This window comes from Protopterus annectens, chromosome 1.part1 (genome assembly GCF_019279795.1).
Source record: "Protopterus annectens isolate FY-2018-M chromosome 1.part1, PAN1.0, whole genome shotgun sequence".
Taxonomy (NCBI): Eukaryota; Metazoa; Chordata; order Ceratodontiformes; family Protopteridae; genus Protopterus; species Protopterus annectens.
Genome location: NC_056726.1, coordinates 1,964,680,276 through 1,964,700,996, shown reverse-complemented (window position 1 = coordinate 1,964,700,996; position 20,721 = coordinate 1,964,680,276). Strand labels below are relative to the sequence as shown.

General features: G+C 39.1%; 1 protein-coding gene across 2 annotated transcripts in view; it reads left to right on the top strand.

The window, feature by feature from the left end:
- The window catches only part of BABAM2 (BRISC and BRCA1 A complex member 2), a 2,993,168-nt gene extending 2,972,904 nt beyond the window's left edge, over positions 1-20,264 (top strand). For both annotated transcript variants that reach the window (XM_044085207.1, XM_044085201.1), the window contains exon 12: positions 19,672-20,264. In XM_044085207.1, coding sequence (XP_043941142.1) covers positions 19,672-19,735 — 64 coding nt within the window. In that variant the 3' untranslated portion in view covers positions 19,736-20,264. The remainder of the gene's footprint in view (positions 1-19,671) is intronic.
- Positions 20,265-20,721: the final 457 nt, after the last annotated feature.

Here is a 20,721-nt window from a genome sequence, read left to right as displayed (position 1 = left end):
CTTTCAGGCACAACTTAAAGAACATCTGCTAGCACAAGCTACTTGTAAATGCTCTGTTTCAGGTATCATACCCTAATCTTCCTAATCTCTGACACATACTGAATATCATTTTCACTATATCATTCTCTTTTCTAAACCCCAATATGCTGTTGCTCTAACTGATGTAAATATTTGTGGCTTCTGTTGTCTACCACCTTAAGTCATTTTTCTATTGTATGTTAACTATACCTTTGTATTTAGTGTGCTCTTTTATTGTATAAATTATTTTATTTTTTCCACTTGATGTGTTCACATTCTGGGCTGAGACTGAAATTGGTACAGTGGGATTAGTGTTGTACCCTAGTTAACAAATTGTGTAGAATAAAGCAAAATAAAACCTCAAGAATTATCCATTCGGATGGATGGACAGGAAGCACAGCTGGTACAGGCTCCAATCCATTTTTGAAAGCAGATGCTAAGAAGCCTCAAATTTCCCCCAGCTGTAGTGAGTAGTGTCTTCATGCTCCTATTTTTCAAGGTCAGTTTTTATGGAACCTTCAAACGTAAAGTGTCATTCAAAAGGGAGTGGTCATGATCTGGGCCTTAGAGTTAGCATTGAATTCTGTTAAACAGAGGTAGGCATGATGGTGAGCAATGAAGCTTGTGCCTTCAGCCCTTGCAAAACCAATTAGTCTGTCTATGGTTAAGAAGGATGGCCTGATTCGCGACAGAGTTTAAAGTTGCCAGTTACAACTGTAGCCTAGCCTTAATGTCTGAATCTGGCAACTCCTACAGCATCTTGTCCATTTCATCAAGTTAGTTTCCTTCGAATCTTTACATATGCGCAAAGTATTTTAATGCACTCAGAGAAAATGTAGAGGACAAAAACACCCAATTCTCTAATTTGCCCAGGGAACATTATTCTTTGTTCTGTGGACAAAGAACCTTGGACTGGGGTTTTGTGGCCTCCTTACGTGCAACAGCAGCAGCTATGACTGAGTCTACCACTGGGTTCTTCGACCAACTTGGACAGTCCTGGGGGGGGGGGGTTGGGAAGAGATCCACTACATTTGGATTCGTTCAAACATTATCTAGAAGTAAAGTGATCATTTTGTCAGCTGACATTTCCATCTTAAAAAAAAAAGACCTAAGTGATGGGAAAAGTCTCATCCAGGATGTGGTATGAAAAAGAAGGAATGCCCTGAGGGGATACAGTTTTAATAATAATGATCTGTAAAATCTCCCCAAGTTTGATGTCATCAGGCGGTACAATAAGGCAGTCAGGCATCTGGTCATCAGTCATGTCAAGGGTACAAGACTCTTCGGGGGGGTTCTACATGCTTCATCTTACACATGACTTTACCTTCTGTCCTTGGATGGGAAGAGTCTGAGGAGAAGGAAGACTGCATGCCAAGCATCCAGTCTGGACAATCTGGTCCTCCTGTTCTGGTTCAGAAGGGAAACAAGGCAGAAACAGCAGTATAAGATCCCATGTGAGCCATGGCCTGGATTGCTTTAGGACCTAGTTCATGCAGGTGTGCCTGCATTATAGGCACCATGACCTTACACAACTCTAAAGGGAGACAGGAGCCATCAAGCTTGAAGAGTCAAAACTGCACAAGGTGTCAACCATGATCCAAAGACTAACAAAACTGGTACTGAGGTTCAGAATGACAGAAAATGTCTGCCTCAAAGTTGAGAGAAATGCTATTGCTTTGCCTGAGGTCAGAGCTGCCAATACATGTTCTGAAAAGGCTGAGTTCTGTCCTGAGGTAATGAGGACTAAGGGTTCACCTTAAACTTTGAACCCCAATAGCAAAAGGGGGTACTAACACTGAGGAGGTCACAGTCAGAATCCTCAATGCCAGCCGTTGTGTCAGCATCAGAAAAATCAAGTATAAAGGTCTTGCCCCAAAGGGGCCATCATTGTCCACACCAAAGTCAGGTTAACTAATGACCAAGTAGGAACTGGAGCTCATACTTGGCCGAGAGAGGAATCATCGGGAGCTTGATCTAAGAAATCTGGTAAGAAAGGTGCTATAGAATCCAAAACTCTAGCAAAGGAAGACACCTAAGATCAAACCTACTACATCTTTAAAAATATCTTCCATATATTATGGGTAATCCAGTTGTCTGAAAGGGATCTATGGGGTCCATGGGATGCATTTGGAGAAGGCTTCATGGTACAATGCTCCAGTTCTGTGGTTACACAGGCAACAATCACTGTTGGGGTAGAGGGAAACTGTCAAGTATTTTTAGAGGAGTCACACCAGAGGCTTACTTGAGAGGTAATGGAACATTAGAAATTGAAGCATCAGCCTTATAAGCCTGAGTGGCAGAATTAGTTACCTTGGGCTGCATGAGAGCAGAAGGAGCATCCTTAATAGTAAGTACATTTGTCTTGGGTGTAGATTCACTAAAGGTGGAAATGGAGGTCCCTGACTCAGACACTAGGATATTTATTTTTGATTTAATAACATCTAGGTGGTCTGGTCAATAGACCCTTTCCAGCCATGACTGGGACTCTTAGGACAAATGCATAAAATTACAATAGTCAAGGTAAATTATATTGTTAAAAAAAAAACAAGTGTTGCATACATAATTGAAAGCACATGAAAGCATTTTCAGGAATTTAGTGTGCTCACAATTGCATACATCATACATGTTAGAATACATAAGGCATATTCAGAACATACAGAAATGATGGACATTCAAGAAAACACCGGTTTGTAAGACACACTGAGAGCATGGTTTTCTAGACATTGCCCAGAAAGCACATACAGGTGCTCTCATTGTTACGAGTTATTTTAATTATGGCTAGCCGTAAGTTTTTTTTTTTCTAGTTCAAGTTTGCAGCTCTTAATGATGGAGACTTAAAGAAGGAAATAATGAGCCTGTCTGAGACATGCAAGATGGTTTGAGTTCCAATCCTGCATCTTCACTATACAGGGCACCTTGTAAAGTATTGAGACTCCTCAGTCCTCACTTTTATCCACAATTAAAACAAAGTTAAAATCAACAGTCTGACAGAAAAAGGAACACAAAAGCACAGTATTGCACTGCTCAGAATACTCAGTAAACGTAGCAGACAGCAAGAAAAAGCAGTAGCCAAACTTCTCACTTAGACTAACTATATAAAATAGTACCTTAGCAAGTTGGGGGAGGGGAAGCTGTCTTTAAATCTTACAAGAAAGCTACTGTCTAAGCACTACAAGCCTGAAAAGGAAGACAAAAAGTAAGCCAAATGGTTTGAAAGGAAATAATTCTGCTGCTGAGAAAACTCTGTCTATGTGAGGTACCTTGAGGCTGTTCACATGAGTAAACTGCTTCAAAACACTGCTGAAGAGTTATGAAGTGGGGGGGGGGTAAGCATTTAGTGTTGAGAATTATGGGTAAAAGGGAAGGAAACAAGGTAGCCTTGTAATGTTTTATGAGCAGAGCCAGATAACTGCATGTATTAGTCCTAGACGTGTTAGAGATGTGACTCCCTACATTAGATTGTACGGCACAAATCTGAAGTTGAGTATTAAAAACTACAAAATTAAATCTTTAGAAAATGGTTTTGACATGCACTGCTCATATTTTTTTTAATATTTTGAAATAAGTTGGTCCAAAAATCAAAGATTTAGTTGTATTGTTGCACATCAAGTTTTAGAACAACAACTAAACTTAAAAAAAAACACAGCATTATATGCTGATTTACTGTTAGACAAGTCAGATTTAGGATTTGTGGTTTTAAATAATTTTAATCACATTCTACACACAAATTTTTAAGGCCATTTCCCTGAATAAAAGTAGTAAAATGTATATATATTGCACTGAAGCTACAAATGTGAAGAAATTAATGAATGCTATTTAAATAAACTTGACAAAATAAAGCATACAACATTTATGAAAATGGATAAACTTTTCTTGTGATAAACAGCTGTAAAAACCTACCCGAGAAACTCCACTTAGGACATGAGTTTAAATGATGGATAAAGTGCTGCATATTGTATTCAATGAGAGTGTTAAGAAAGGAAGGAAATAAGTAAAGCAGGGTGAACAAAGTAAGGCAGATGTACTTTCAAAAAAGAGGAAAATGATCTGGACTAATCCTCAGCAGTACAGTTGGAATCACAAGTAAAGCCACAATTGAGTACCGCAGGCACACTTTTCTGCTGTTTTTAAAAGGCATTTCTCCAGATTCATAATCCAAATGGTATTAATCCTAGTTATTTGCATAATAAAAACAGATTACCTAAAACGTGACAGAGTTGATTTTTGTGACACAAACATTGTAATGAAAACCATCTGCTTCTAGGAGAGGGTTCATCAGTTCTAAGGCACAGCAGTTCAGATCATGCCTATTGAAAGGACAGACACTCCCATTCAAGTGGCTATGTATAGGCCACCTGACATCAGCCACTCAGACTTGTTGTGTAATAACTTGCTCTCCAGAATTTGCCACTTGGTTTCACATTTGAAAAAATCTCGTTCTCAGCACAACAGAAACCTATTATTAGAGACATTTTCAGTGGGATGAAACTTTCTGAAAAATGTTACTTTGTTATTTATACAGCTTAAGTTGTTCTTTGTGTGCCCAACACCTGTCCTTCAACAGCTGAAGTACCACAGCAGAAATCCCAATTTGAATACAATGGCTTTAATCATTACCTATTTTTTGGCAGCTTTAAATAATGATAGTTTACACAGCTGTACTTACAACAGGAAATGAAGCAAGCAAGTTCTGAATTTGTGCAAGTCTCACAAATTTCTAAGAGACTTGAGAATAGCGGACATTTTGCTTATTAAGTACAGAAGGAATGCACAGCAATCAGATAACTACATACATGTTAATGTAGCTTCTTTTATGTGGAAAGTACACACATTACTAATCAAGGGCAGGCTAATAAACTAGAGAGAAAATCATCCCATGACAGTAAACAACAGATTTGCTATTGGTCTTATTAAACTAAGTGATTGTGTTCATCTGATGATGCAAAGCAACATGCTGTCTCACTTTACTGAGCTTCTGTAGATTGTCCATTGTCAGAAAGATAAGGGCTATCTCTGTTGATGTTCTTCTATTCCTGTGTTGCAGTATTCATTTCATGAGGGATTCACTGCCATAAATAAACCCAATGTCCGGCCAGTGTACAAAAGCCTTTTACCACTGCTAGGCATATGGGACATCTTACCTAGGCTAAAGGGGTGACGTCCTCACGTACCATCCTCAGAACTTCTTTGCTGCCAGTCTGAATGCCAACTTCAGCAGTCAGTCTGTTCTCCCAAGTTGTTGATTACTGTACAAGCGTGTTCAGATAAGTGCCCTGTTGTTTATTTACTTTTACTACTGCTTTTCTCTGAGGTTACATGTCATCCAGGAAAGACAAGTGCTGTTGTGGAAGACAAATTCCAGATAAAGATAGCCACAACCAGTGTCTGTTTTGTTTAGGCACTAATCACACCCATAACTCTATATGTCAGGCGTTTATTCCCAAAACTCTGTCTAGCCTCCTTCACTCTCTTAATATTTTCCCGGAGAGTCAAAGAATTAAGAGGTTAGCATGCGATATTATGGAGGAAATGCCGGGCCATTCTGCTGAGCCTGCAAAGAAGGCCAAGAAGCTCAGGCCTGAAGCTTTGCCTGCACCTCCCATTCTGGACATCCTTTTCAAGGCCAGTTAGGACCGGAGGCACATTTGGAATTTGGCTCAGATTCTTCGGTGAGAACCAGAGTGAAAGATGTCATGGAGTCAGTCACTGGCATGTCCTCAGAGGTTTTGCAGACGTCCATTTCAGATGAGCAGGGGGAACCTGGGGTCATTATTTCAGAAGGCCCTTGAGGTATTCCTCAGATCTTGGTTTGGGAGGAAGTACCGACAACTGTTATAGAATGCACACCTACGTTGGTTCCCTCCGCCTTCCATAAGGCTGCAGAGCTCCTTAAAAAAAAACAAAAAACAAACATCTTCCAGCTCTTCAGGAACCTCCACCTGACTGGCAGGCCTTCACAAAGGGATTATTTAATGCCTTTATAGCTTTAAAGCCTCCCACTGGTGTTTTCCTTCCTAGCCCGCCTTCTACTGCTTCCCCTCAGAAAAGGTTTATGGAACAAGTTTTATCTCAGGATGAGGATTCCTCAGAGAATGAATCTTTGGCATACTCTGCCCAAAGTTCTTCCCTGGTGAAGACATCACCTTTGGGGAGACGATTGCTCGTATGAGGGAGTTTTTCGAGTGAGCCTGCTCACAGGTTACTGATGTGCAGAGGAGATACCGTGATTTAATGCAAATGGATTCACCTTCTCCCTTTGCTATGCCAGCAGTTCTACCAGCCTTTCTGGACACTTTGTCTTCTGCTTCGAAGAGTCCAGACACCCAACCTCCTGTCCCAAATGGTCAGATAGGTTCTTTAAAGTTCCAGAGGACTGCACATTCCTTTATAAATGCCCTGCTGCAGACCTAGTGGTTGCTTATGTAGCTACTGATAAGTCATCCAGACTTTTACCTTCCAGTTCTCTTCTTCCTTCAGACAAGGAGAGTAAAACCATGGAAAGGCTAAGGAAAAAAGTGTACACTTCAGTTACTCTTGCCTTTAGGGCAATTAACTATCAAACCCTTACGAATAAATATGCTTTGGCCCTTCCTTCCCAGGTCTCAGCTTCTCTCTGATCTTCCTGATTCTGATGTTAAGTCTCAGCTTTCCTTTGTTTTGTGGGCATCTTCCCAAGTGGTACTCCACTCCATTAGATGCAGTTACGATGCTGCTGAAGCATCTGCCAGGGCTGCTGCCTCTGGTTCTGTATTAAGAAGATATACTCCTGATTAAGACTTCAAGGCCAGGCTAATGGATGCACCATTAGATAATGCCTTGTTTGGTACTGCAGCAGCTACCTTGTTCAAGTCCGTGCAGGAGAAAGGTAAATAGTTGCAGGAGTTAAAAAATATCTTTGTGTCTTCTGTTACAAGATTCTAAAGGAACTACCCAGATAAGAATGTTTTTGTCAGGAAGCAATCTCGTACTCCTCCTTCCAGAGGTAAAAAGAGGGTCAGGAGTCCTGCTCCTTCCAAACCTTCTCAGCCTTCTTCTCAAAAGCAGTTTTTTCCAGACAAGACAGGTAATCTATTGACTACCTGGCTCCCTCTGATCTTATTCCTGTCTCTCAGTGTCTTACTCTCTCCCTTCCATTCTGGGAACACATCATTCATGATTCATGGGTTCTGTTATCCACAGTGGATATTTCATGGCCTGGAAAGCTCTTCCTCCTTTCATGGGAATTCCTGAACTACTTTGAGAACAACTACTTTTCTTCCCAGAGGTGCTGCAAGAGTTGATATCCCAGAGAACTATCTAAGAAGGAGAAGAAGTTTCTACTCAAGGATGTTCCTGGTTCCCAGGAAAGATGGCCCATGGAGACCCATTCTGGACCTCTCTCACCTCAATGCCTTTCTAAAGGTCTAGCCTTTCATATGCTTTCATTCTAAACTCTGTTTCCTCTCATTCTTCTACATGCCTATTTGGCCTCATTGGATATCAAGGATGCCTACCTACATCTTCTCATTCATTCTCTTTACAGAAAAGTTTTATTTTTTAATGTTGTTTCCTCACATTTTCAGTTCTGTGCTTTGCCCTTTGATCTCTCTGCAACACCGAGGGAATTTACAAAATGTTTAGCTCGTGTGATTGCTTTCTGCAGAGTCCAGGGCATACAGGTCTTCCCTTATCTGAATGACCTGTTGCTACAAGCAGCTCTCCTCAAGACCTTCATTCATAATCTCCTGTTTACTACTACTCTTAAAGGTTGGGATTCATGGCCAATTTCAGAAAATCCATGATCACCCCTTCACACGACCACATCTTCGTGGGGTGCAGGATTCAGAGAGATCTCATGTTGGCCTCTCTTCTTCCACAAAAAAATGTTGTCTCTAGTCAGTTACTAACAAGACCTTCTCCCTCTGCAGTCTTTGACAGCCATGGAGTTCCTCAAGCTTCTAGGCTTCATGGCTTATACTGTTCCCATTCTACCTCTTGCCAACCTCCACTTGAGAAAGTTTCAGTGGTACCTAAAATCAGTTTGGATGCAGCATGCTCACCCACTGTAGTTTGTTGGCCCTCTATTTCCTTGCCTAAAGAAGGAACTTCTTTGGTGGATTCAGCAGATTACCCAGAATCCAGGCATGCCTTTACATCCGCCTCTTCCAACTCAAGAGTTGTTCATAGTCGTCTCAGACATGAGTTGTGGGGCAGCCTTTGCATCCATGAAGCTACAAGGCCTGCAGTCTCCTTTGCAAAGGAAAGTAACACATAAATGTAAAAGAGATGAGGGCTGTTATGCTGGCTCTTCATGCTTTTCATACTCTTCTTCAACCAGGACCTCTAAACTGTTTACAGACACCACCACAGTTCTTTGGTATGTGAACAAACGGGGGATGAAATTGTACCTTCTGTGCAGGCTAGCTGTTTTGGCATGGGAATTGGCAACTCAGTACCAAGTCACTCTACAGGCAGTGTACACCTCTTCCAACCAAAATGCTGTGACAGACACTCCGAGCAGGTCCATGAATCAATCCCACAAATGGATACTTCACAGGGATGTGTTTCTGGACATTCTCCACTGGTGGGGTGCACCTCAAATAGATTGTTTTGCCTCCCCCTTGAACAGACAACTTCCATAATTTTATGCCATTGTTTCAGGTCCTCTGGTGTGGAAGGTGGGCTCCCTATCAAACTCTTGGAAGGGGATTTTTGTCTATGCATCCCTCCCCTTTATCTCTTATTCAGAAAGTTCTGCTGAAGATTCAACAGGACAAACCAAAAATCTTACTGGTGACTCCCTTTTGGTCAAGACAACCTTGGTTCCCTCTTCTTCTGCACTTAGCCAATGGCAGTCATCACAATTTACCTCACAGGGTGAATCTCCTCACACAAGACAAGGGATCACTCACTCACCCTCAGTTGTCAACTCTGCAACTCACACTGTGGGTAATAAACGTTTGATTCCTTTTAGACACCTTTTCTCTGAAGACATGCTTAGGGTGCTGGAGGAGGCCAGGAGATCAAATACTAGGAAATCCTGCTTAACCAAATGAGGTTTTCTGTCTGGTGTCTTTCTTGTAACCTAGACCCACTAAATGTGGACATTCCTTTGGTTCTAAGTTACTTGTGTGATCTTTTTTAGGTTGTGATGGCTTAATCTTCTATGAAAGATCACCGTTTGGCTATTTATTCATGTCTGCCTGTCTCCCCATTTGGTCTGCAGATTGGAGGTTAAACTTTCATTAAAGGTGTCCTTCACATTAGACCTTCCAGGAAACCTGTTCCACCTCCCTGGGATCTTAATTTTGTTTTGGAAAAGCTCACTGTTGCTCCTTTTGAGCCTGCAGCAATAGCTACCCTACAATATTGTACTTGGAAAACTGTGCTGCTTCTTGCTATTACCTCAGCCAGAAGGGTGTCTGAACTACATGTCTTGATGGCATTTCCACCTTTCCTGGTTTTCCATAAGGACAGGGTTTCTTTGCGTACCCAACCCTTTGCTTTATGCCCAAGGTTGTGAATGAGTTGTCGCTTAATCAGGCCATTAACTTGCCCACTTTTTCCCCTCTCCACCTTGAATGTGCACAGACAACTCAGATTTTATTTGGATAAAATTAAAGCTATCAGGAAATCTGATCAGCTTTTTGTCACTTATCATCCCAGGGCTCTGGGAAAGCCTGCTTCCAAGCAGACTATTTCTACTTGGATTTCTTAAGAAGTTTCCTTTTGTTATGTTTATCATGGTAAGAGTCTTTCTTCTCCAGTTAAGGCTCACTGTACTAGGGCTGTGTAGTTTCCTGTGATGCATTTTCAAAGGTTTGGATACCTCCTCCATTTTTAGAAGCAGCTGTTTGGACATCTGTGCATACCTTTACTAAATGTTAGAAGTTGGATGTCATTTCCAGGTCCAGAGCAGGTTTTGCTAGAGCCATTCTCCATGGCTTTGTAGATACCACTTTGGCTCCTTCCCCCTCCCTTTCTTCTCATCATGAGCTATGGTACTCTCCCTCATGTAATGAATACTGCAACATAAGAATAGACGGACTACTGATATGTTGCTCAGAAAACAGAGCTGAGCTGCAACATCAGTGTTCAGTTAAAAAAAAACAAAAAAAAACTCCTTTACACAGTTGAATACCCCCACCAGCAATGCAGTTCCTTGTGGTATAAAAAAACATTGAACCACTGCCATAGCTGTCATTGTTCATACTCTCACCAGTGGGACCTTGCACAGTGCTTGCTGTCCTTATTACTGGTGTATGGTAATTAGCCCCCTGCTTCCCCATCATAACATGTGTGAGAACATTTAATGAATTACTTTGAGGCGTGAAGACAGAGCACAGCATGCATGGACCATATACTTAGTCTGGCGTGTCATACGCATACTAAATAGTTGTTTCCTATGTCCTGTGTAACAATGTAACACTGCACAGTGATTTCCATGTCTGCAACATTAATGCATATCGTACACATTAACTGACAGTGATAGTCATCTGTGCGCCTCTATTTATTACTATTATCCATATCTATAAATTGTGGCAGTGAATGGTGGTACACTAAACATAGTGTGCAAAATGCATGCATGCAACTTCCAGTATGCTCTTTGAATTTGTTGTTGTTGTGTCTTTCGGCTTTTTCCCGGTTAGGGGTCGCCACAACGGAACTCCGGTCCGCTAATGATTGGTAGTTAATTTTTACATGCCGAGTTACCAGCCCTGACGCACAACCTTCAACGAAGGTACGCCAGTTCATGCTTGTCTCCACGCAGAAGACGCTGTAGCTGAGAATCGAACCGGACAGTGTCTTACTACTCATTGAATTCCATATAGAAAAAGGAAACTGTTTTGCCTTTATACATGTTCATTTTTGAGAGACCACTAGCAGTAGTATATGTAGTTTTGGATAACTATCCTCTTCAAGACTGTAGAGCGATGATGGCACAAAGGACGACAACAGTATTATGTGTTCATAGGTTCATATATAAATACTAGGCAATCAGTCTGCAGACTACAACATGCCTAGCCAATAACCAGACAGTGACCAAAGGTGAAAGCCAAAACATTTACCATTTGCCTTTGAAGTAGGCACCTTAACCATTACGCTAAGTTATACAGAAAAAAGTAAAGACTGTGACATAAATAATATGCTTGCTGTGTGCGCATACATCTGTGTTTGTAGGTAGTTGTATATGTACATCTTTTCTAGCCAAGTGAGAGAGAGACTTGCTAGAAGAATTCCATTTCCTCATAACGCTCTCTATAGGCCAAGCGAATGCTATCCTTCAATGTAATCGGTGCAAAGAACTGAAGTCCACAGTTTGAAGGATGAAGAATGACAATTTAATACAGTATGATTTCTTTCCTACAGAGTAATTCATGCATGCATAGAGCAGTCTTTCTAAGGATTTCAGTGGTGTCGTTGAAATTGTCATGACAGACCTAAAACAATTTTGGGGGAAAAGAAAGCAGTTGGCTAGTTACCTAATATCGGTGTCTAAAGCAGTAGAGAGGGAAAGAGAGAACTTGGTAGATTGGGATGGTCTTACTACTCCAAATCTTTATCCCAGTTCTATCTATGTTATTTAAGAGTCATGTTTAAGACAGTGGTTTGTTAGTACATTTTAAACTAGAATGCTTCAAACATGGGCCCTGACAACATACCAGGTTGCCTGACATGACCTTTTTGAACCCATATTTAGCATCTTTAATCTAAGGCTCTCCACTGAGTTACATTCCTGATGTATGGAAACCATTGTAATACCATTACACAATGGTGGACCAAACACAGATCCTGGTAACTGTAGACCCATTAGTCTCATTAACCTTATCTAAAGCTATAGAGTGTATTATCTCAGATCTCATTAATCTAGATATTGAAAATCTCTTACCCTGGACTCTCATCAGTTCAGCTTTCTCAGATGAAGGTCCTGCTGTTAACCTCATTGATTTCTTTGAAAAAGTAACCGAAGCAATAGATCGTGGTTATGCAGTGCATATAACATTATCCAGGCCCGACCGACTCCTGTGGCACTATTCCTCATGCAGGCATTATTGATAGACTTTTAAGTCTGACTATAAATCTTTATATTGTGTGCTCGATAGCTAGCTGGTTATTTAATAGAACCTCATGTGGTAAGAGTTGCAGGTGTCACGTCTAAGCAAAAATGTTACCAGTGATGTACCACAGGGCTCAGTTTAAGGCCCTCTCCTGTTTGGTTTTTATTCCTCTGACCTTCAGGCCAGCACTCTTGGCCTATGTTTAAGTTTGCAGATGACTATCAATTGGGTGGTGTTATTCAGTCTTTCACTGACTCACAACTGTGTCAGTATGGCTTAGACCATGTTAACAACTGATGTATGGATAATGGTCTCAAATTAAATGTAAAATAATGTAGTATAGTTCAGTTTGGAAAACAACACAGTTTCACTTACCTTATAGGTGATGCATCCCTCAAATCAGACACTGTTGTAAGGGATTTAGGCACACTTATTGATAATTCCTTATCATTTGACAGTCATGTTTCCACAGTAGTTCGGAAAGCCTTTTGCCTAGTTCCTCTAATTTCCAAAGGTATCCTCACTAGATCAAAAAAGTCTTAATTCTGCTTTAATCATATCTTTTCAGACCCATTATTGATTATAATGCACCTTTTGGCATTCAGTTGTCTAAACGTATCACACAACTTGAGAGACTTCAGAGATTCATAACTAAAAAAGAACAGTGGCCTAAAATGTTAGTTATCAGGAGAGACTGACAGCCCTTTCTCTATCTCAGTCACTTACAGACTCTTCTTTGGTGATCTGTGCCTAGCCTTTTGAGCCACAAAAGATCTAACCCTAGTTTACCTCCTATTCCTTCGCAGAATTAATGGTACCTCAAGTACTCAGATACATGGCCTAAATCTTCATCAGTAGATAAACAAGTCACTTTGGCATGATCGTTTCTTGTATTCCTCATCTCTGGAAAAACTTTCACTACAAATCAAGCAGAGTAGCAACCTTTCCACTTTCAAGGTAAACCAATATAATTGGATGGGCAGTCAGAAATTCTCCCCTGGTCTATCTTGTCTTGCCCTCCCTGAGTCTAGAGACAACTTATAAAATTTTTTTTGGCTAATCTTGTAATGGTCTGCAGATTGATTAGGTAGTGCGTACCTATAAAACTATGAATTTGCTTGTCGTAGCTGAGGACAATAGTATAATTATTTTGGGCAGTTAGTGCCACTTTAAGTATGTATAATTTCGGTTTTGAGTAGGGATTGTTTTTACAATGCATCTTTCTATAAGTATCGACAGTTTTTTTTTTTTTTTTTTACCTCATATCCTGATAAGGCTAAAACCTTTCCATAAGGGAAAGGCCAAGAAAATGTTTCAGGCCATATGGGAAGCTGTGCCTCCTTGAGTCATACCTCTGAACCGTCAGGATTTTTGCAGAATGTCCAGATTTCTGCCTTATGTGTTTGGTCTGTTCCTCATAAAATCTGTGGTTTTCTGGCAAATCATTGAGGACTGAAGTCACTAACTAATGACTGACGTTTGAGTTTCAGACTTCATATCCTTCAGAAAATGAATATAAATGCAAAACTTGTTATTCTACCTACGTTCGAAATTTATAAAGGCAATATTTAAAATCTCTGCCTATTTTTGGGCCTTTGTCCCCCCCCCCCATTTGTTTTTGTCTTTGTCCAGAGTTCTTGCGTTAAGAAGTTGAGAGGTATGTTCAGGGCCTACTGATGACATTACCACATGTATCATTTGCATCCACACACTGCTCTATTTTGTCTGTCTTTTTTTTTTGTTTGCCTTTCATTTTTAACTAGATGAGTGAGCTGGTCAAAAGACATGACACAGGTCAGAGACATACAGTAGATATATGTAAAACTGATAACTATAAAACAGTTATATCTTAAAAAATATAAGTGCAATTGATATAAATGTGAAAATGGTAAAATGAATATTATACAATGACTCCCTATTAATATTCAAAAATGTGCATGCAGATTGGGCAGCCCAACCAGTGTGCCCGTTATAAATCCCACAATGTACCAAACGAAAAAGGTCCGGTCGCCCGGACTTTTTTTGTTGGTATAAACTGCCCCCAAACCTTTTTTTTTTTTTTTTCTGAAATGGAGAGAAAATGGAGCAACGGAGACTTTCTTTTCTCCGTTGCTTCCGTTTCAAAGCATTGATGTACTGGGTATGCGTGGGAACCTAAGTTCCATACGCATGTACAGTACATCAAAATGAAGAAGCAGTATACCACAACTGGCGGAAGAACAGCAATCCACCGTTATACAAAGACATTATTTAAGAAAAGTAAGTATTTTTTTCTTAAACAGCAAAACACAGGTAACAAGTGGAGATGACCAAGCAGACGACACGAACTAAAAGTGAAAGTACCAGCAGTTTATTCAGTACATTAACGCAAATCTCCTCACAGCGTTTTCGTCCACAAGACTTCTTCAGATGTAAAAAGAATAACTGTTGCATCCTAGTATATCCCTCCCCCTTTCAAATTGCATAATTGTTTAATAGTTTGATAGTTAAATCACATAGCAATTTAATGCAAATACTCCACTTTCAAAGTCATGAAAATTTTTAAAAGCATATACCATACCACTAAAAACACACATGAATGGGCAAATCTATAAGCAACAAAACATTCTAAAAATATGTACATATGTATATAAATATAAACCTAAATATGAAGGTTGAATATAAAATAGAAATACATATCAATGTAAATGTAATGACACATAATAAATAATGTGGTGACCAATTAAACACTTTAAAAACACTGTATAAATTAATAACTATGTAAATAATGTAAAAATATATAAATATATATGTAATAAATCCTAACTCGATTAACCAAGTGTATGTGTATATAAAATGTGTAGGAAATGTACATAAAAAAATAATTATAAAGAATATATGTTGTATATAATATAAACAAGGAAATATTTCTTAGATGGAAGTATAACACTTTATAATTTGGCTGCCCTCATTTTCAAAATAGGGGCAATAGACATATGTTCATTAAGCCCTGGAAGCATGTTGGCTTCCAAAAGTAACTGCCAATATACCTCTCTCACCTCTATTCTGGTCTCCTATGGACCCCCTCTAATATCATGATCCACCATCTTATTTACAAAAAAAACCCATCTAGCCTTGGCAAAGTGTGTTTATACAAGGCATTATTACCGTCCTGTGTTCTAATGGCTTTGAGGTGTTCATAAATTCTTCTTTTTAGTTTTCGTATAGTTTTTCCAATGTAAAACGCACCACATTTTTGCATAAGGCTAGATAAATCAGGCCTTCACTACTACAATTGGAAAAACTACTACTTTTAACCAAATAACCCCTCTCCATTGTGTACACTGAATCCTGTTTAAGAATAAATGGGCATTGAGCACAGGACCCACACTTATATGTTCCTGGTTTTCTTCTGTGCAACAGCTTTTGGTCTTTGATTCCTTACAATTTGTGCCTTTTTTGTTGGTACATTTTAACGGGTTTTTAAACAATGTCTCTAGTTCGGAATAACAACCGAACCTACCCCAATGTTGTGTAATGATATTTCTAACATTGGGTATGTTTTGATTATAAAACATTACATAGTTACCCCCAAAAGCTCCTTTCTTTTCTTGATCTATCAGTCTCAAATTCCCATTATTAGTATCATGGCCCATCACCGAAATAACCTACCCCTGCTGCCTATCCAACTTGTCACATCCCAAAGTAGGGGCAAACCTGGAATTTCTTCCTGTTCTCACCTCAGCCATAACATCCTCTATTAAATCACTAGGATATTTCTTAGCCAGGAACATATCCCTAACCTTCTGACTTTCGTGTTCATAGTCTGCATCCCTGGAAGTCCTCCTACAACTGCGAATAAATTGCCCCTTAACTATACTTCTTTTTTGTTTATAGGGATGTGAACTAGTAAAATACAAATATGAGTTAGAGAAAGTCTCCTTCCTATAAACCTCTGAGGTAAATTCCTGTAGAGCAGAGTCCTTCTAAATGCTAACATCCAGAAAATTCATCTCTTGATAGGAAATATGGTGTGTAAATATTAAAAATTCTGTTGTCTGGTTCAAATATTGAATAAATTCCATCAGTTTGGTTTCACTACCCTGCCAAATATACAAATATCATCTAGGTAGCATTTATAATAAACCCAATATTGTGCATATTCAGAATGGAAAACAAACTTTTGTTCCCAAACCATAAGGACAATGTTGGCATAGGTAGGGGCACAGCATGCCCCCATAGCTACACCTTGTATTTGTTTAAAGAATTCACCTTCAAAAATAAGAAATTATGTTCCAAAACCAAATTCATTAGTTCCGTATACAACAGGAAAGTATTATGGTCCAAATTCCCATATTGGTTAATGGCTTCCTGAAGCCATTCAGAACCAGTATTGTGAGGAATTACATTAAACAAATCTTGTATATCCAAAGTGACAAAAATAATGGAATCTGAATACATATTTTTAACAATACTCCTTAAAAAATCCCAAGAATCTTTAAGTGTTCCACTAAAATTAACCCAAATATTTTTTAACTTTAGATCCAGGTATTTTGCCAGAGGGTACATTTTAGACCCATTGGCAGCTACAGTGGGACTTATAGGGGGATCCTCCATATTCTTATGGACCTTGGGGATCCCGAATATGGCAGGTATTCTGGGCTTCTCCATGCTAAGGTACTTATAAGTTTCATAATTAATTAAATTGTCCTCTATCATGTCTTTTAATGTAAAATCAGTTTTGCGATGAGCCAAATTTATTTCATTCCTAGATACTCTGATGTATCTTGACGTATCATTTAGCATATTCATCATTTTACTAGAATACAAAATACTATCCATGAATACCACCCCTCCTCCCTTATCCGGTTGCATAACCCTAACATATCTATTTTCCTGTAAGGATCTAATAATGTCAAATTCCTCCTTACTAAGGTTATGTTTACCACTCCGCCTGTTGGTGATGATACTTCTGATCTCCCTTTCTACTTGTAACTCAAAGTCCTTTAACTGGGGGTACATGGGTGGATTAATGGTACTAGGTTTCTTAACTTCTGAACCAGTACTCCCGTTCTGCTGTCCCTGAAATAAGATTTCCAAATTTTTCTTTCTTAAAAATATCTTCAAATCTATCAAGGTGTCCACTATATTTCCTTTAGGAGAGGGAATAAACTTGAAACCTTTGGAAAACAACATAAAATGCTTGATAGTAACCTCCTCTCCACTGTAATTATAAATATTAAAATCATGAAGCCTATGACGTGATCCTCCCACTACAATATTCTCCATGTCTTCAACATTTATATGTCCCCCTTCACTGCTTGTATCCATTATTGTCTCCTGCCGCTTGGGGGACCCCTCTGAAAATATTTTACCGGGGATTTTTGCCTCAACCTATCCGACATCCTAAGTTCAGGAAAATCAACACTGTCAATGCCATTCTGCTCCATTCCCCCATTCATCCTGTAATCAGACTGTCCATGTGATGTACCCCATGCATTATGCACATAATATCCCTGGGTATCTGAACCCCAGTCATATCCGTAATCCCCCATATAATTTCAACGATTAAAGGTGTCCTTCCTAGGAAAAGGGTATGCCCACTTCTGATGGTATTCCCTCAGGTCCCTGTCTATTTTCACATATTTTCCTTTAAAAATCACATTGCATTTATCCTCCACATACTGTTTGATTAAATGGTACTTCCTGTTCTCACTCTCAATGGAGAACATCAAATCATTGGTCACCACACTGTTTAAATAATCAATTTCTTCATACAGTTTATGCATTTGTCTTTCGTTTTCTTTAATAAGAGTTCTCATAACGTCATGACCACTACGGTCAAAAATCTGTAACAGTTCCTCGTGAAAGGTAGAACCTTCCACCACATTATTGAGAAACTTATACATACGTAAACCTTTCGGTATAATGCCCCTAGAAATACAATTTTTTAAATAACTGTTGTCAGTGCCTAAAACCTTATGTTTAAAAATTAAGTCTGTTAACTTTTTAATGTTAGCGCCATAGGAAATATCAGAATCAATCCTCTCATGGCCATCATTCTCAAAAGAATTCTTGACAGTACCTTTGTGGCTTGAAAAAGACTTGTATGAGGCAAGCCAGGAAGCCAATGCTTCCGAATCAGTCCATTCATCCATTCCATTATTACCATGTTCGTTGTTCATAACTGGTCCTTTTCTACATAAACCGCATGTACAGCCACCATCAAACCGTTGCTCTTGTCCAGTCGGGCCCTTCAAACATGTTTTAGATGCTCCATTAGCATTCTGGAACTTAGAAACAGCTCCATTCCCCTTCGGGACCTCAGCCCTTGACTCCCTCTGCGGTTTACCACCTGGTGATGTCATCACATCCTCCGTACACTTACCAGCCTGCCCCAGTCGAACATCAGTTTCCTGGTTTCAAGCTGGTGATAATACACAGTGCGAAGCACTTTCCAAGTTCGGTAGGCTAAAATCAGCCATAACATTGCCCACAGAACACTGCAAGCCACCAGACATCAGCAGGATAAGCTGAGTTAACTGCCCTTCCACTCGCAACAATTGCTCGTCAAGTTTTGCTGTTTTTTGTGCTTCCCCGCCAGGGAAGCTGTCCTTAGCCTCCACAACCTCCATAATACTAGTAACCACTCAAATACAATGAGGCTAGGTACCTGAAAGGACCAGGAAACCAAAACAGCAAAACACAGGTACCAAGTGGAGATGACCAAGCAGAAGACACGAACCACGAGCCAAAATATACAAATATCATCTAGGTAGCATTTATAATAAACCTAGTACTGTGCATACCCAGAATGGAAAACAAACCTTTGTTCCCAAACCATAATGACAATGTTGGCATAGGTAGGGGTGCAACATGCACCCATAGCTACACCTTGTATTTGTTTAAAGAATTCACCTTCAAAAAATAGGAAATTCTGGGGAGGGATATATTAGAATTGCTATGTGATTTAACTATCAAACTATTAAACAGTTATGCAATTTGAAAGGGGGAGGGATATATTAGGATGCAACATTCAGTTATTCTTTGTTAACATCTGAAGAAGTCTTGTGAACAAAAACACTGTGGGGAGATTTGCGTTAATGTACTGAATAAACTGCTGGTACTTTCACTTTTGGCTCGTGGTTTGTGTCTTCTGCTTGGTCATCTCCACTTGGTACCTGTGTTTTGCTGTTTTGGTTTCCTGGTTCTTTCAGGTACCTAGCCTCATTGTGTTTGAGTATTTTTTCTTAAATAATGTGATTGTATAATAGCAATAACCGACTCCGTGGTTGTGGTATATTGAAGATTTACCCACGGTTACCTTTGTTTAATCACACCAACCATGGGTATGTCTTCAATATACCATACCACGTCGTCTTTTATTGCTTAAATGTGACATACTGTTTGCTAGGCAATCCAAATAGAAGGGTTTGTAAGACGTGAGGTAATTTTGTGAAGAGGTTTACTCATGTACTAAGTAAAATGAGGTTTGGATGGTGTCCGAATATTGGGGTATATAGTACTATGAGCTGTTTTTTTTATTATTATTATTGAAACATTTGCATTGAGTAAGACCAATGATATTGAAAAGGAGATGATATTCTCTTCATTAAATATGTTTTTTTTCTTTTAGAGCATTCTTCAAGACGTTTGTTCCTCAGTTCCAGGAGGCAGCATTTGCCAACGGGAAGCTCTAGAGAAGAATTAAAAAAGCTAATGTTTTCCAAATCAAAATACATCTGAGGATGCTACCACATCCGCAGGAAATCAGCAGGATAACTTCATAAAAGCAGTGTGCCTCATCAGAAACTCTAGTGCTAAACGCAGTCTTCCTAATCTTCAGTTTGAGAAAAATTATTTTTGTTTTAGTTAACATGTTTCATAGGGTTAAAGTATGTATTATATGTACATAAGCAGTTGGTATAATGAGTCATAAAGTTGCATACCATCAGTTCAGTTTCAAAAAATTAATCTGTTATCTGTTTGAAAATTTAACCCAGTTAAACCCAGTAAAACATGACCTAAAATATATAAATACGATGATAGTGTCAAGAAAGATAAATGCTGAGCTGATTTTACGTACACATGGAAATGTTTTGTTTTGTGTAATCTAAAGGCAGTACCAAATTAAATACAGCTGGAAAATAATAAGAGGATGCCAGCTATTCTTTCTTCAGATTCTATAAATGCATTTTTGACACAGAATAAATGGAATTTCAGTCTTGAGTTGTTGGGTCTTGAGACAAGAATTTCAAAAGGCACAGTTTCTAAATGCTGTATTTGTTTAAATAAGAATCTCTTTTAGACTGGGTGGAAGAGTTAATTTTCAGCTTTTCAGCTCTATGGTTAGTTTTCAGCCCTACATTCTTAGTGTCTAATGTAGACTTTGTGGTTAGGTATTTCCAATTTAGATACCTTATTTGTTTCCTTCCTTTCTTTTGGTGACTTTGTAAATATGCTAATCACAATTAACTGTTCTCAGAGATGAGCAGAGTAAGTCAACAGTAAGCAATGGATTAATTATATATATTATTTATGCATTTCCAAGTAAATATTCTGCACCATCTTAACATAATTTTTATATTGCGAAACCACAAGACACAGCGAAATGCCACTTGTAAAACGACAGTAAAAATGCAGAATGTTTCAGCTGTATTTAAACCAAATTAAAAGGTACCGTAAG